At 37.9% G+C, this 17,790-nt stretch overlaps 1 protein-coding gene across 5 annotated transcripts in view; it reads right to left on the reverse strand.

Annotated features, from left to right (window-relative positions):
• The window catches only part of LOC106879242 (protein Son), a 39,548-nt gene that overhangs the window by 3,265 nt on the left and 18,493 nt on the right, over positions 1-17,790 (reverse strand). For 3 of the 5 annotated variants that reach the window (XM_089363528.1, XM_089363529.1, XM_089363527.1), the window contains exons 2-9: positions 12,142-13,345; positions 8,693-8,821; positions 7,327-7,412; positions 6,289-6,455; positions 5,318-5,536; positions 3,355-3,465; positions 1,146-1,268; positions 25-172 (exon numbers count right to left, since the gene is read on the reverse strand). In XM_089363528.1, coding sequence (XP_089219654.1) covers positions 25-172; positions 1,146-1,268; positions 3,355-3,465; positions 5,318-5,536; positions 6,289-6,455; positions 7,327-7,412; positions 8,693-8,821; positions 12,142-13,070 — 1,912 coding nt within the window. In that variant the 5' untranslated portion in view covers positions 13,071-13,345. The remainder of the gene's footprint in view (positions 1-24; positions 173-1,145; positions 1,269-3,354; positions 3,466-5,317; positions 5,537-6,288; positions 6,456-7,326; positions 7,413-8,692; positions 8,822-12,141; positions 13,346-17,790) is intronic. The other 2 variants (XM_089363533.1, XM_089363532.1) reach the window with 2 other exon arrangements.

A 17,790-nucleotide genomic window follows, 5' to 3' on the forward strand; every position in this document is an offset into this window, starting at 1 on the left:
AAAAATCGCGACCACACTTCTTACCTTTGCGGTCAATTTTCACATTGACAATGATGGGTTCTGTTGGTCCTTTGCTGTTCTTGCCGAGTCCTTCCCCTTCGCGCCAACCCATCTTCTGTAGTAAGTGCATACCTATGCCACCTTTAACAGGAGCAGCATTGATTATTTGTTGCTGGAATGAACAACACCACACAGCATGGACATTAGCTGGTCAACAACTGATGGACGCTCAATACACAACAGACACACACACACATTAATTGGTCAACATACATGTCTATTAAATACTGTGTACTTGTATATATTACAGCAATATATTTGTTAATGGACCTCAAAGCAGACACCATTTCAAATAATAAACGAGAGGTGTATATATCATATATAATCACCATTTTAATGATGTACATGGAAACTAAATATTATAAGGGAAGTAGAAATAAATGATGGCTAATATTTCTAAGTTCACAATTCAGAAGTATCATATCAGAAATATATATATATATATATATATATATATATATATATATATATATATATATATATATGTGTGTGTGTGTGTGTGTGTTCATATAATGATATCTACCAAATGTATTGGTAAGATAAAACATGCAACCGTTACCAAAATAGCAAAAAACCGTCCACAAAGGTCTATAATAAACTCCTTATAAATTTATTTAAGGTAAGAAAGAATAATAATAATATTATATATATATATACACACACACACACACACACACACACACAGATGTTATACATTGCTGGGCACAATGTGCTTTTACATGGTTTTAGCCATCGAATGATGCCACCCTACTGGCCAGACAAGCAGGCCAACATTCCCCCCTTGATTGAAAGGGATTGGGGGCTGGCGCAACGTGAAGTGAAATGAAGTGTTTTGCTTAAAAACACAACACACCACCCAATAAAGGAATTGAATCCACGATGTAGTGATCACAAGTGCAATAGCCTTACCACCAGGCCACACTCCTTCACGTATAGGAATAGATAAATGCAAGAGTAACAATGAAGCTGAGAATCCATATAAAATGTAGTATTAGTAAATTAGTGTAAAGACGAAAGCTAGATGAAGTAACAAAATAACATTTTATCAAAGTAGAAACAGAAATCCAAAATGGAATAATTCTCACCTTTTTCGCCCAAGCTTGTAATTTTTTGTCAGGTCCATTTAACTCCTCAAGTGTCATCACTTTGGCTCCAGTACTTCCAGTAAATAAACCAGGTAACTGCTTTGACTGAGCCCACCGATTCAACTAAACAGCAAACAAATGTTTCACATGAATTCAACAACAACAACAACATATTAAATACACACAACGGTTATTTTAAGGACAGATACTGCAGTGGTTAGCTCTGCTGGCTTTTTGGGCCATTTTGAAATCCACAACTCAAGTTAACAAGAGCAGCCTCTATCTTATAATTTGATCTGTTAGATATAGTAGCTAAATCTTTTTAAAAAAACACACCTTACTCATCTTGATTAAACAAAACAAATATTTTTCATAGTTTAGTTCTAGGGTCCTAGACACGCTAAGTCTGAATAAAAGATGGGATGTCTTTGGTAACAGGTCTATCAAATCAGGCCTAAATTAAGACCAAAAACCCAACAACATCCTTGCTAGATCTAATTTCCTTGAACTAATTTTAAACACTCTAAAGTTACATCCCTTCTGGAACTAAACCCTTTCCTCCCTACTGTTTATATTCCACAAACCTGTCCCCAAAACAAACCCCCTAACCCCACTAACCTTTTCTTGTCCCCCAAACTATTGCTTCGTTATCCAATCAAGGATGACCTAAAAGAAGCTCCAGGTACAATCCTTTTCTAGGTTGAATAAAAGACAAACAAAAATTACCCTCCCCTGGCCCTGGCCCCACCACCACCATCATCATCATCATCATCATCATCAGAAACAAAGACATTAAACGAGCAGAGTTGATAGAGTGTCAGTTAGAATGTTTGGTGGTTTTTATTTAGACCCTCTGTGCAATGAGTTCAAATCCCACGGAAGTCAACTTTTCTAACTTTCGGGGTGATGCATAGAGTAGTAGTAGTAGTAGTCAAACAGTGAATTCATTTCACTCACCCCCACACCCCAGTACTTTGAACAAGTGATGTGAATGACCAAGAAAGGGACCAAAGAAAGGGCTGTTCATGTTGTGACCCCACAAACCCTTTGACTACCAATTTATGCAAACACAACATGGTCAAAAAGATCACCAACACGGCCAACTCTGTTGTCAGAGTTTTGAATAAACTACACCAGAGGTACATGTATGACTTCCCGACCACGAGGTGCTGGGTTCTATCCCACTGCGGGCACCTTGGGCAAGTGTCTTCTACAATAGTCCCAGGCTGACCAAAGTGCCTTGTGAGTGGATTTGGTAGATGGAAACTGAAAGATGCCAGTCATGTCTTATGCGTGTGCATGAATGTGATGTGTTTGTGTGATGTTTGTAAACAAGTATCACTGTCATACAAGCGAGGTTGTTTGTATGCAGTCTTCTGTGAAAAACATGTCTGGCCATAGAAAGCCTGCCTCAATAAATTCCATGCAAGTATGGGAAAGTGGACATGAAATGATGCTGATAATAACACCAACCAAACATATTTTGTATATATATATATAGAGTTAAAGGGTCAATGAGTGCTACAAGTTTCCATTAAACAGAACTGGACATGTCAATTTGGAATCGAAAAGTCCATCTATGAACAAAAAGAAACTAGCATCAAATTGCAGAGAATAGTTATAAAAAATTATATATACATATATACTAATATATATATATATATATATATATATATACTAATATATATATATATATATATATATATATATATATATATAAAAACACACACACGTGTGTGAGAGTGAGAGAAGGAGCTGACCTTTACCAGCCAGTAATGACAACTGCAGACATCTATTTGCTTGACCCTGCTAGACATAGCAGTTGAATTCTGCTGCACATCACACCTTCCTACCTCAAATCAATAAGGACATTGGATAAATGTAACCCTGGACATATCGCTGGAACCCTTTTGATTATAGTTGTGTTTGAGTGGCGCTGACCCAGAGTTAAACAACATCTACCAATCCCTACCAACAAACAACCACATGAGCCTCAACGTGGTTGCTCAGCCAGTTAGAAATAGCAGCTATAACTGACTCAAACAGGAAGGACACTCTTGACAAGTCAACTGAGATATTTCTCTCAAGGTGGTCCAGAAGGAACCCCTTTTTCAATCTGGGTTTGCTGTGATCATGAGAAACTGTCGCTGGGCCCTGCAACCCCCATCTAACAGTTGACAATAAATAGGGTAAAGTAGTTTTCACAAACCTCTTTCTGTGCTCGATACATGCTGCCTAATGCTTGAGTGTCATGAGGGTTCTTCTGCAGTTTCTTCACAGCATTCATACGTTCAGTCATCACTTGAGTTATATTGACATCCTGTAACAACACGCACACACACATCATTTTAGCCTGTTTGCTTCTTTTTATTTTGCCACGTAGACGGAGTCTCTTTGAGGTGGTTATAACCCCATCATCTCAACTCCCTGACTTACAGCTTTAGAATTTAAATTATGCTAATTTATTCACACTTTATATCACGTACGATATTGTACATATATTCAGTGATTCTCTAATCACTGCTTCGGTAACAACAGGTGAAGTTTGCTCTGCTGAAGAGGTTCAAATAAGACTGAAACATGTTCAGTTGTTCCCCAACCCCATATTTATCAGAACGATTAAAGTAATATTAGTCATGAAAAGCACCCAGTCCCACTCTGTAAAGTGGTTGGCATTAGGAAGGGCATCCAGCCACAGAAACTATGCCAAAACAGACAACAGAGCTTGGAATAGCCTCCTGGCTTGCCAGCTCCTGTAAACCATCCAACCCATGCCAGCATGGTGAATGGATGTTAAATGATGATGAGTCAAGCTAAGGTCTTTTTCTCATCACATAATTACTTCTAATGCAGATTTTTATTGCTCAATACATTAAATATGTTGACATCTACTTCATTTTTAAAAACACACATACACATATATAAACACACACAATGGATCTTGCTTTCAATGAAGCAGTTATTCTATCAACTGGATTATCTGCTTATTGAAACAGCATATAAAGTGGCTGAGTATTCCACAGACATGTCTCTCTCAGGTACAATCCACTTGAGTTTCTATACAGTTTCTGTCAACCTAATCTCACCCACAAGGTATGGGTTGACTCAAGGCTATAGAAAATGACACTCGCCCAAGATAGCATGTACTAGGATTGAACCTAAGACCTTGTGATGAAAAAGCAAACTTATTAACCAGTTGGCTATATTATGCCTAATGTCTTTTCTTTTTTTAATATCCACTTTTTCCATGCTAGTATGGGTCAGACAAAAATTCAATGAAGGGGTCTTTTATTCCAAATCTTTGAAGACACAGAGCCAGCTGATGATTTGTCAACAGGGGAAACGACAACAATGTCACTGCTTGTAACTTAATGATTTTTGGAGGAGCACAAATGTAAACGCATAACACATATACACAGTGAGCTTCGTACAGTTTCCATCTAAATTTACCCACAAAGCATTGGTTGGTCCTACATGTATACATATATAACATCATTTTATGTCCATTTTTTCCATGCTTACATGCATGTTTTTTTTCTTTTAATTTTTCTCCATTTTATCAGGGTGGGTAGGACAGCACTCATGAATCCAACCTTGTATTGTTTACCAGGATGTTTGAGATTAATGGTCGGAAGTTTATCCTTAAACCTGAGATATGATGCAGATATCTGCAATGGGATGAACCCCACTAAAAGCACCCAAGGACCAGATGGTGGTGGTGGTGGTGGTGGGTGGTGTTGAATACAGTAACAGCTTAAGTCTACCACTCCATCAACTCTGAATACAAAGACCTTGAAGGTACCACATCTGATCCCTTTTACAATTCTGCCGATCTATTGCCCTTGACAGGTGTTTTATTTTATTGACCCACTCACCCACAAGTTCAAAGCTGACCACAACAGGATTTGAGCTCAGAATGCAGAAAACCAGAACAAATATACAAGCTTTAACAAAACTGACAATTCTCATTTACAGATTCCTCTTCTATCTGGATCCCCTGCACCCATTTGTGGCCCCTTGTTCTAAATATTTCATCAGTGACCCACACTGCTGGCTACCCCTATGGAAAGGGAATGGAAAGATTTGCTTAAGGTATACAATATCACAGACTCTTGAGGAAGGGAGTGGGGGACAAGTGAACAAAAGAATTACAGATGGTTGAAACTTGTTACCTGTTGGCTGTCTTCAGGAAATACTGGGTCTGAATTTGAGTTTGTATCCAAGGAATCGAGTTTACCATTCCTTCCTGCAGCATACACCGACTGAGCTGTAGAGTTTTTCTGAAGTTCTTTAGCACGATGTTGGCTGCCACTGGACACCGGGAATTGAAGCCTTAATGGGGAATCTTTTACCATATCTTGAGGGGAGGGCAGTTGGTGGTGTTTGTTATTCTGAAAACAACAGCAAAAAAGAAAACCATTAAAATTGGAGGAAAAAAGGATGGTTTATTGTACATATTTATGAAAGAGGAAGAGAGGGGGAATATGAATTTGTGATATTGATGCTTTTCCCAAGTTCATTAGAGATAGAAAAGAAGTGACTTGGGTTTAACCAAGAATTGAAACAAAGTTAAGTCTAGGCTACCCACTTGTCTTGTAGCAGTGGGTAGTATTCATTATGGGATCGAATTGTTAACTGTTGAGATAAATGGGGGTTAGTGTGTGTGTGTGCGCGCGCACACATATCATTATCGTCGTTGTTTAACATCCGCTTTCCATGGGTTGTACAGTTTGACTGAGGGCTAGCAAGCCAGAAGGCTGCACCAGGTTCCAATTCGATCTGGCAAAGTTTCTACAGCTGGATGCCCTTTCTAACGCCAACCACTCTGAGAGTGTAGTGGATGCTTTTTATGTTCCACTGGCATGAGGGCCAGTCAGGTGGTACTGGCATCGACCACGCTTGGATGGTGCTTTTTATATGCCATCGGCACGGGAGCCAGTCAGGCGGCACTGGTGCACACACACACACATGGGTGTGTGAACAAACAAGATGTCCTCTTTTTGGCAACTGAATTAAAGAATAATTCCCACCTGCATTTCATTTCGATTGTGAGGACAGCATGGTGCTGGCCATAAAGTATGAAGCATTGATGAAAAACATTGATGGTTTAAATAAAGAACAGCTGGTGAGATGACAGACCTACCTTCATGTTTAAAATAGCACTTCTAACAGCCTGGACGATACAATGATTCTCTGGTCGTTTGAAAGGATGGTTTGTGATTTCAATTTCTTCTTCAGGTTTCTTTGAATCATACAAAGAATTATCAGAACTGGACTCGTGTTCCTTTTGTGATATCTGTTTACAATAATCTGTTACAGCAACAACAACAACAAGATCAGAAATAAAAGCAAAATGTCGGTTTCAAATTTCGGCACAAGGCCAGCAAGTTCAGGGGAAAGGGTTAAGTTGACTACATTGACCCCAGTGCTCAACTGGTACTTGTCCCCGTAACTTAGCAGTTCGGCATAAGAGACCAATAGAATAAATACTAGGCTAACAAAGAATAAGTCCTGGGGTTGATTTGCTTGACTAAAAGGCGGTGCTCCAGCATGGCCGCAGTCAAATGACTGAAACAAGCAAAAGAGTAAAGAGAGTAATAAGCATTACATTGACAAAATAATCATCATTGTTTAACGTCTGCTGATGATGATGACGATGATGATGGTGATTACTTTGTCAAATGTAATGCTTATTGATTTACATTGTTTTAAATTAATCAAAGTAAATTGAATGCTAAAGGGTTCAGCCATTTGTAAGGGCCAGTCCTTCCCAAACTCTCAGACTCTGACAACATGTTGAGCCTATCACTAAGGGAAGTTCAGTGTGGTTTGTCCCTTGAACAATCTTAAATCTCTCATTGCACAAAAAGATGGGCTCAAAGGGAAAGGGACCAGATTGTCTGAAATCCTCTGAAACATTTCCTAAAGGACATCACATTATTCAGACAATCCAAAATGACCACTGCTGTCAATACAAGCAAAAACAGCTCCCACTGAGATGCCCTAGACAAATAAAAGTACATCATCGGGATCTTTAGAAGGGAATTATCACAGCGATAAGGATAAATACCACAGCATCTTCACCTTAGTACTGGATATACAACAGAATTTTTACAGACATTAAACTAATTGAACGATAGGGTAGAAAGCTCCACCCAACAAACCACCCCTATGTACTTACTTATTAACTCTTCAACAGTTTTCCCACCAGCTCGCAATGATGCAATGTCTTCTTTAGCGGCCGTCCCAGATTTGATTAGTTTCTCACTGCAAACAGAACAGACATCAACAGAAACGTTAACACAAACTGTAACAATGTCATTAAACACAACTCTCTGTTAATTAACAAACTTAATTACAATGTCGCTATGCTTTAAACACACTCCTGCTCTGTGAATGAACACAAGAAATTATACCAATGAAATGGTGGTATGAGATTTTCTTTAAAAAAACATTGTTTACAACAATCAAGTTTCCGTCTGCAAGTATTTCCATAAATTATGGCTTTAGACATGATATTTAAATTTACAACAAGGTGTATGGCTCATGATCATAAGGTTGTGAGTTTGATACCCAATGGCACATTGTGTCCTTGGGCAAAACACTTTATTCCATGTTGCTCCAGTCCAATCAGCTGGAAAAAATGAGTTGTACCTGTAATTCAAAAGGGCCAGCCTTGTCACACTCTGTGTCATGCTGAATCTCCTCGAGAACTACGTTAATGGTATGTGTGTCTGTGGAGTACTCAGCCGCTTGCACATTGGTTTCACAAGCAGGCTGTTCCGTTGATTGAACCAACTGGAACATTCGTCATTGCAACTGTCTGGCTTGCCAGTCCTCAGTCAAACTGTCCAACCCATGCCAGCATGGAAAGCAGACGTTAAACGATAATGATGATGATGATGATGAGAGACAAACAAGTGCTCATATATACACACATATACATACACATGCAAACATACACCCACACACTGTATGTATGAACAAGATAGAAAATCTGGGCCTAAGAGGAATCAGATGTAGTGTTGCAAAAACGAAGAGAGCACTGGTATGGATACCTGATGAGGGCAGCTGTATAAGGAAGTGTCGATTACTAAATGAGGATGGAGCTTGCAGAAAAGGGGCCCAGATGACCCAGAAAGACATGGGACAAAGTGGTGAAAGCTGATCTTGGATCTTGAGCCTCACAGAGAAGACGACAAGGGGCCAGGATGACCGGTCTTCTATTATAGTCCCAAGCTTTGGTCAGCCTGGAACTATAGTAGAAGATACTCACCCAAGGTGTTATGCAGTGTGACTAAACCTGACAACCCCCATACATGTAGCTAATATCAAAGAGAAAGACAGACAGACATATGTACAGCTAATAACAGACACCCCAGAGATATACACAGCACCGAGAGCAGAGACAGTCCTTGCACTGGTTATACAGCCGATCATACACTGCCCACTTCCTAGATACACATACACACATTATTGATATCCTAGACATACACATTGTGAATACCCTACATAGTAATGCACCCAAGGGTATAGTGAATACTTACACCGCAATATTATGTAACTTGACTTTGTCGATAGCTAATCGATCGTCTTTTGATGTGACAGATTTATCTGTTGTCGAGGAATGGTTACTGTCTGTGTTATATGACCTATGTCTACTTGATGCTCTGTATCTGAAAGTAGGTATAAGAAAAAAAAAAACAATCTAGGTGTTAGATGGGTTATCGTAACCAGGACAACGTCATTAGCAACAACAAAAATCACAAAAATAATCAGCATACAGTAATGGAATGTGTATATTATGTCCAGAAGTGTATTTTATTTTTTAAAGATCTAGGTGGACATAGCATACCTCAAGTGTCAATACTGCTTGGATTAAGAGTTTTAAGCCCTAATTTTGTAGACTTATATTTCAACAACTTACACATATACATACATGGATATATATGTGTGTGTGTGTGTGTGTGTGTGTGTGTGTGTGTGTGTATACACTAAGATCAAACAGTGAAAATGAGTGCTCAACAATGCATTGGTGGATAAATATTCTTCATTTGTGGGTTTAAAAGGCTACCAATGGTTTCATACAAAGAGGAACCTCTTAATAATTATCAAACCTGCTTGATAATTGTTAAGATATTCCTCTTTACATGACATCTTTGGTAGCCTCATTAAATCACAAATAACATGTATGTGTGTGTGTGTGTGCATATTATATACAGGCAGATAAACACAAAGAAGCTTAATGTTTACATGGAATACAAAATAAACAAAAGGAGTTATGCAATAGTTTTATCTCAACAGCTGTTTCACGCAAACCATGGCCTATGCCTTAACCATGTCCAATACATAATAAAGACACACGGTGTTGTTGGTCTGTGGAATAACACAAGTTCTTATTGATCTGTTAAGCAAGCCCTGTTGCCACATTCTTCAGATGAGGTGACCTAGCCTTAACTAACAGATCCTTAGGAACTTGTACTATTCCATACACTCATGACATTATGGGTCCTTGTGATGTAACGAATGTGGTTACAGCATAAGCCAGGATTTGTTTGAAACAACTGTCAAAACTATTCCGTAACTCCTTTTTGTTTCTTTTTACATATCTAGTTTGTATTCCATGTAAATAAATGTAGTCAGATTACTGATGTTTATCTGTCTTTCTTGCTTGACAAAGATTGTTCTTGTAGCCGATTTTCTACAGTGAAAGTACTTGCCTTAGATGAAGGAACTGTAATATAAGTTCTCGTTTATCTGAGGACTACTCTGTGCATATGTATACCTCGCTTGTCTTAGCATTCTCCAGCACTCATGTGCTGTGTATGTGTGTTTCTCTTTCATTGGTTTCATTCACTGAGCTGCAGTCATGCTAAGGCACCAACTTGGAGTTCTAATTGTCCATATTAACTCACGAGAGGAGAAAAACAAAATGTTGACCTGAGCATAAAGGGACGTAACTTCAACATAACCATACACTACAAGGTGTTTTTGTTTGACACACAGATTTCCCCACCAACACACACACATTTAGAGAAGCTGAATCTTCAAATTTTATGGCTCAGTCACAAAATCCCAAGATTTAGCTTTAACAAACCGTTCTTGGACACTCTACGTTTGGCACTGAGTATTCTCCTTTCTACCCCTCTTTATTTACTTCAATGTGATTATATACGCATATATGTTAAGTTATGGTTATTATTTTAAAAATAGAAAGAGTAAAAAAAAAAAGGAACATTCATTGATGGGGGGAGGCACTCAACATTGAGTGTAGAGTCAAATCTATGGCAAAGTTCAGGTTGGCAAAGACTTTATACACATGCATATGTGTGTGTGTGTGTGTGTGTGTATATACATACATACAGTGTGTGTATGTGTGTGTGTGTATGTAATCATATTACAATGAAACCAAAAGCAAAAGAATAAGTGATATTTTACATTTTAACAAATACAACATATAATGTGCAGATACCTCCCCATCCACAACAACACTTCAACCAAACAAGGAGGGAGCCTTTACACAGATGCTCGATGCTCAACTTACTAGAAACAGCAGCCAAAATTCTCTCAAACAACTGTCTTCATCTTGAAAAAAAAAAAAAAGGCCACATTCAATATTGCAGATGAAGATGTAATCTGACTGAAGGAAAAATAAAGCATCTGGTCACAGATGGAATGTCTTTGATGATATGTGTACTCAATCAGGTGTGAAGTGGGAGTCAAGTAACAACAAAAACAACAACAAAGGATTGATTCAGAGCAATGATTCAAAAGTCTGCAACATTAGCAGTGCAACAATTTCATTCTGACAATGAGACTTGTAGCACACACCACAACATTTCTTAATGTTATTAGGAAATCAAGACACGAAAAAGAGAAATCAGCAACAACATATTGATAACACTGCAACATAAGGCATTGGATGGTTAGGAATGGATTGCAACACTGTAACCTCTGTTTTACAGAGAAGTTCTATATTATTTAGCACCACTCCAGTTCTAGACAAAAAGAACCTATTTCAATCAGTTAACACAAGCCTAAATTAATTCTCGAGAACTGCAAAACAAACCTTCCTGGATATGATAACAATTGATGTCAGAGACCACACGATCATGTCCAGATGACACTTAAACCACTCAACCATTATCAATTATTTCTTCTTCATTCACTAGTGTGTCCAACCAATCACGGGACTAAACAAAACCTTTGATACAGATATGGAACCCTGTTAACTTTACACATGATTAAACATATATCAGACTCTACACACCTCTAACACAAGGGGGTGATGAGCACTTTTATATTTTTGCACCACAAGATAACAAAAAAAAAATATGTATATACATAAACAGACTTTTATTCATTTATTAATCAGCAGACTATGGCCATTCTGGGACAAAGCATTACATTACACACAAACATGCATCTATGTTTGAATTCCACTTTATGAAAAGCAATTTCTACTCAGCAAAAGACATAACCATCTCAAAGTTTTATATATGTATGTATATGTATGTATGATGAGGATGGGGCATACACAATCAACTATTGCCCACACAAGTCAAGTATACAGACCACATAAAAAATACGTTTTATCAATATTGATATTTACTGATACTTTATTATTATATAATTAGTTTTACTGCATAGGAAGAGGGGGTAGGGATTCATGGTGAAGAGGTGATCTTCATGCTTGTCCCAGGATATTGGTAAACTGATGGTCAGGTCACAGACTTGGCGCTCTACCAAACTATGGTGCTAATTCTTTTTCTATCTCTCTCTCTCTCTTTCCCTCTCTTTCTCTCTTTGCCTACCTCTTAGACATGAGTGAGAAAGATAGTGAGAGATAGAAGGGGAGGGAGGGAGGGAGAGAGAGAGAGAGAGAGAAAGAGAGAGAGAAAGGAAGAAAGATAGAATTCTTAGTCGAATGTAATCCTGGCAATATTCAAGAGGGAGAACTGCTGCTATGAAGAGATGTAACTGGTTATCTACTTACTTATCACTTTGGGATGTCTCCCTATGGTAGTCCTTCTCTCGACTCCTTGATCGTGATGATCTCTTTGATGACTTGTCATTCTCATTCAACCTAGAGCTGTATCGGGGTTTGTCCGAGTGACCTCTCCCTTTTGAATAAGGGCTTTTAGATCGAGATCTTCTCGACTTTCTTCTAGATGACGATCTGGATCTCGAGTAGGAACTAGGAGACTTTGATCGTGAGTAAGACGGTGAAGAAGAACGTGAGCGTGAACGCCTTCTCTTCTTGTTTTCAACAGATGATGACGACGATGATGACGACAACGACTTGCAAATACTAGAATATAAAGTTAAAGATGAGGGCTTAATTTTGGAACTGATCAGAGGGCTGGATGGGAATCGTGAAGACAGATCTTCATCACTGAGTTCTGTTATCTTTTTGTGGGATTTGGAAATAGAATGTGCATGGGGTATGTGTTCATAAATCCGGTCCTTGGGAGGTGACTCTTTTAATAATCCATCTGAAGGCCTAGCACGCATTATATTAACACTTTCTTCACTCTGTAATGTCTGGTTATAAAACGACTGAGAAACACTATTTGAATATACATTTATCAGATTGTTATTTGAAACTGGTAGTTCTGATCTCGTTGGTTGGTGTAGCACAGCAAGATTGCTATTATCAACTAGCGAGTTATTAGTGGTTGGATATTGAATTGTAGTCTGTTGTTGAAAACTTGAATATAAGTAAGGGGCCTGTTCTTGTATAGAATTGTTTGGTAAGGTGGCAGCAGGCTTGGTATACTGTAAACGAGACCCCATGTCATTAGGCAGTGCAAATGAAGGGGAGTACATAGCTGTTTCTGGAATATTAGATGACTGATTAGGGTACGATTGCATAACAGAATGGCAGGTTTCTGAGGAGACCGGGGTTTTATCAAAAGAAATCATATTTCAAATGACTGACTACTACAACAACAGTGGTAGCAGTGAAATGCCAACATAAAATCTAACTATTTCAGAGAACTAGTGTGAAGAGGAGAGGAGAGTCTTTTAATACACTGGAACCATATGGAGAAATAGATTGCAGAGAATAACTTTCATAGTCGTTGGTTGAAAACAGACTGGTGGTCCATTATTTTTAGAAGAATGCCTTCTATATAGCGATATCTTTCTGTCTACTGGGCAATATCATATAAGTGTGATATCTGCTGGTCCACTGGGTTCTGAAAGAGAATATTGACAAGTTAATTTAGAAGAAAGCAATGCAGACATGTTTTGTTAGACATGTACAAATAATCGATATTCACAATCTAAATAGCAATGAAGACGTGATAATAGTGTTACAATATTATCAACATCATCAATGGTTAAACCATTGGTTTTTATGGATTGTGGATCAGGAAAGCTAATGTTGGCATCTCTCTCTCGCTCTCTCTCTTTCACCAATAGAAATTAGAAGTAACCTTGGTCCAGAAAACTTACTCTGTAGCAATTTTTTTTAAAGTCTCTCTTCAACTGGTGTGGTGGTCACTTCTTCGTTGCAACGATAACCGGGTCGAATTTGTAAAAGACAGTCAAAAGTCACCAAGAACTATAGGGGTGTGTGGACAGACAGTTCAGTGACCAACATCTGAGAACGTTTGTATTTCCAGACTCGACAGCCTCTTCATCTTATGTGTCCACTCTCCTGGATGGCTTGTCTTCTTAACACTATTTCTTCCAGAACCATCTCAGCCTCTATCTGGCAGGACAATAGGATCTAGTTCCATTCGATTGGCAGAGTTAAAGGTCAGTAGGTGCAGGACATTCATTATAATAGTTAAGTGAACATCTGATTACATCAGTTTACCAATATGTTAATATTAAAATAGGATCAGTTAGAATGTTAAGTTAGACTTTCTAGATGGAGCAGGTATTCCTTGCAAAACATAAACAATACTGTCAGTAGTATCTTGTTTTAGAAGGGGACAATAATACCTGCAGTATTTTCAGCCCCTTCTCGACTAAAAGACATGAAGTGCAGGAATAGTTAATGGTAGTAGATTTTCAGTTTGAAGTTTGTACATGGTGGGTAAGCATGGGCAGAATGGGAACACAAGCAGAGAGACATGGTTATAATAAGGAAGAAGAAGGATTGAGGTACACGTTTGTTTCGTTGGGTTTGTAATGGTGGAGGAAGTATACAATCAGTAACTTGAGAAAAGCAGAAGCTGTAGCAGAAGAAAAGAATAAAGAGAGGACAAAGTTTGGAATTAAATTTTATAGTCAGGACTTTTCTTTTACTTGTGTGTGATGTTGTGATAAAACACAAGGCAGATTTGGGTTTTATAAACAGTTAAAACCTAGCTCTTAATAAAAATGACAGTGTGTCTCTGTGTCTCTGTTTGGCCGTCTCTCAAAGAGAGTTAACTCTGATATTATTGGATTCATTTCCCTTTGTTTCTGTTTGGCTGTCTCCAAATGGGAGTTAACTCTTTATGCTATTGGATTTATTTCCCTTGGTTATTATACATTGAGTAGAGTTACCTATCATATGACAAAGTAATGTTAGGAACATGCTTTTGCCAATGTAGGAAGGATCAAGTAATGTTTCACCTAAACATTATTATTGTTATTGATAACATATATCTATTACAAGTACACAAATGAGAAATTTGCTTTATTCACTTTAACAAATATATTTCGAAAATGAGTAGTCATTCCTCAGTAAACTTAACAGAAAGTAAAATTATAATTATTATATTTCCAGTAATTACCTGATACGACCCAGAGGTAGAAGTATGTTCCCAGCATTATCTACCAATATGATGGGCAACACTCTAGTTAGTAGTGTAGTGTCTTAAGTAGACAATAACAGAGGCTTGCTTCGTGAAGAATGACCTGGGGGGTGGGGGGTGGACACAAACAACAACAATGACAAAAGACTTCTATGAAGAAATATGTTGATATTATCCAATGACAACATGGCAATGTTATGTTGTTCAACAACAGAATCAGTACAAATATGAAGGTAATATAATGCATCACCACAAAACCATTTAATGAGAAGGTGAGCCATGAACTATCAAGATTAGTTGAGGGGGTGAAAGGATGGGTAGGTGGGAACCAGCTGAAAGTGTTTTGACTCATTAAGCAGAATTACTTATATGGTTATTTCTAAAATATACACAAAAAATAGTATTTTCTTGGCTCCCCCCCCCCATTCCCTATCTATATAACAAAGCTGTGTTCATGATAAAGAAAGATGTACCTTTCTCCATTGACCATATACAAAACAGATAAACATTTTCTTACAGATGCTAATAGATATTGGACAGCAGCCTTTGGACATGTTAGCCACTGACATACTTTATCATAATCATTGTCATTTTAACATCAACTTTCCCATGCTTATCTGGGCTGAGTACATTATTCTAAGTGGCCGACCATAGCTCCTTTTGAATTTGTCACCCTCTTGGGATAGAATATATATATATATATATATATATATGTAGTGTTGACTGTCAGGGAGAGAGTACTCAATACCCTAATAAGAGATGTCAATCTCTTGCTACTCTGTTGTTTCACCTGAGCTTATAGGGTCATCTAGCAGGATGCATAACTTACCTGATGACTGTGAATGCAGAGGTAAAACTTCAGAGTAGCAAGAGATTGACTCAATCAAAATATATCTATATATTTTAATATTTTGCTTAAGCATAGTGAAACTTATAACCTGGTGTTAGATATCAATATACATAGGCTTTAGAATGAAGTATCAGTCGAGTACAGAGCAGTATAATAAAAAATTATGTCGTGAACTTCATTGGCTTACAGCTGTTTCTGCTACAAAGATACGATGCACTCATAGTTGAATCCTTGTGTATTACCTTATAGCTTCAGTGGAGCTCTGATGAAGCTATAGGGTAATATACAAGCATTCAAGTAAGAGTGCATGGCATGTGTGGCCGAAACAGCTGTAAGCCAGTGAAGTTCATAACATAATTGTTTATTCCTTCATCATTCTAATTTCTTACACACACACCGATTGGCACTGTATACAACAAGATATGAGAAACTGGTATTTCAACCAGTATATTTTGCATCCAAAACTGTCTAGACGTTAAAAATAAATATGCAAATAAATAATCACACACACACGTGTGCATAAAACAACGGCTGTTACTTGTAAATGAGAACGATCCCAGTAGCATGCTTTCACAAATTGTTTTTGCTGTTTAGATTTGAATGAACAAGCACTTTCTCCAGCCAGTCACCTTTTGAGCCAGCAGACCATGGAGGAACATGGTTGCCCCAGCAGAAGGGTGGTACTCGTTCTCAGCCGAGCAGACTGTGTTTAACCCTTTTAGCATCCAGATTATTCTTGTCAAATGCAAAGCTTATTCTTCACACTGTTCTGAATTAATCTTGGATTATCTCGTAACTTTGCGATTTTTATGATACTGTTTATTTTTAGCATGACATTGTAGAATAAGTGTAAGAGGCTGGATCCAGTCAGTTTGAATGTAAAACAGGTAAAATATTTGGGATTGGTGGGCGCTGGCAGAAGCGTTAGCATACCAAGCGAAATGCTTTGCAGTGTTTCATTTGTCTTCACGTTCTGAGTTCAAATTCTGCCGAGGTTGACTTTGCCTTTCATCCTTTGGGGGGGGGGGGGGTCAATGAATTAAGTACCAGTTATGTACTGGGGTCGATCTAATTGACTGGATCCCTACCCCAAAATATTTGGGACTGGATATGGCTGATTTAAGTACTATAGGGTTAATAACTTGGATTTGGCTCCATTGTCCACTAACCCATGTGTGTGTGTGTGTGTGTGTGTGTGTGTGTGTGTATAGAGAGCTTATGAAGTATTTTGCCCAGATTGATAATCCTTAACTATTTGTTCTATATATCTTTATCATTTAACGTCTGTTGTCCATACCAGCATGGGATGAATGGTAAATATATATATACACATTACAAAGTGTGCTGGAAGGCACATCACTAAAACATTTGAATTCTATAGATAATCTCACACTCCACTCTTGAACCTGATGATGCACTTCAATGATAATCAGCAAATCTCTAGATTTGGCTAGCATGGAATCAAAGCCACATTATAGTAATGCATTTTTCAACAGAGAAAATGTAATTGGTAATTTAAGCTTTATATAATATACATTTTTACCGATAATGTTGTGGAAGTGGGTAGCTGGTATTGCATAACAGAACTGGCTTATTTAATAATGACAATCTACTTGTTGAAACACGTGTATGTTATACAAAACAAAAACACCAACTGCATTTTCAATATAGATTATTACTATACACACATGCGTTTTTATTTCTGTTGTGGTACAAACTCAATACTAAGGTATGTTGGAGGTGTGTAGAGTCAAATTTATGTTAATCTATGTGTGGAGAAAGAAAAAAAATTACAAAAACAGGGAACCCAGCCAAACCACAGGTTTGTTTGACTGAAGGACCAGTGAATAAACCTGTGATTTGGATATGTGACCCCTTTTAGCTCAGATATACATATATGTATTTGTGTGAATGAGAGAGAGAGAGAGAGAGAAGAGGAAAAAGAGGAAGAGATAGAAAGGTGAGAAAAGAAGTCAATGGTTGTCGGGAGTGTGTTAAAAAGACATGCATAATAGATCAACAAGTTTGATAGCAAAACCCT

The sequence above is a fragment of the Octopus bimaculoides genome, chromosome 15 (assembly GCF_046866305.1).
Source record: "Octopus bimaculoides isolate indiv1 chromosome 15, ASM4686630v1, whole genome shotgun sequence".
NCBI lineage: Eukaryota > Metazoa > Mollusca > Cephalopoda > Octopoda > Octopodidae > Octopus > Octopus bimaculoides.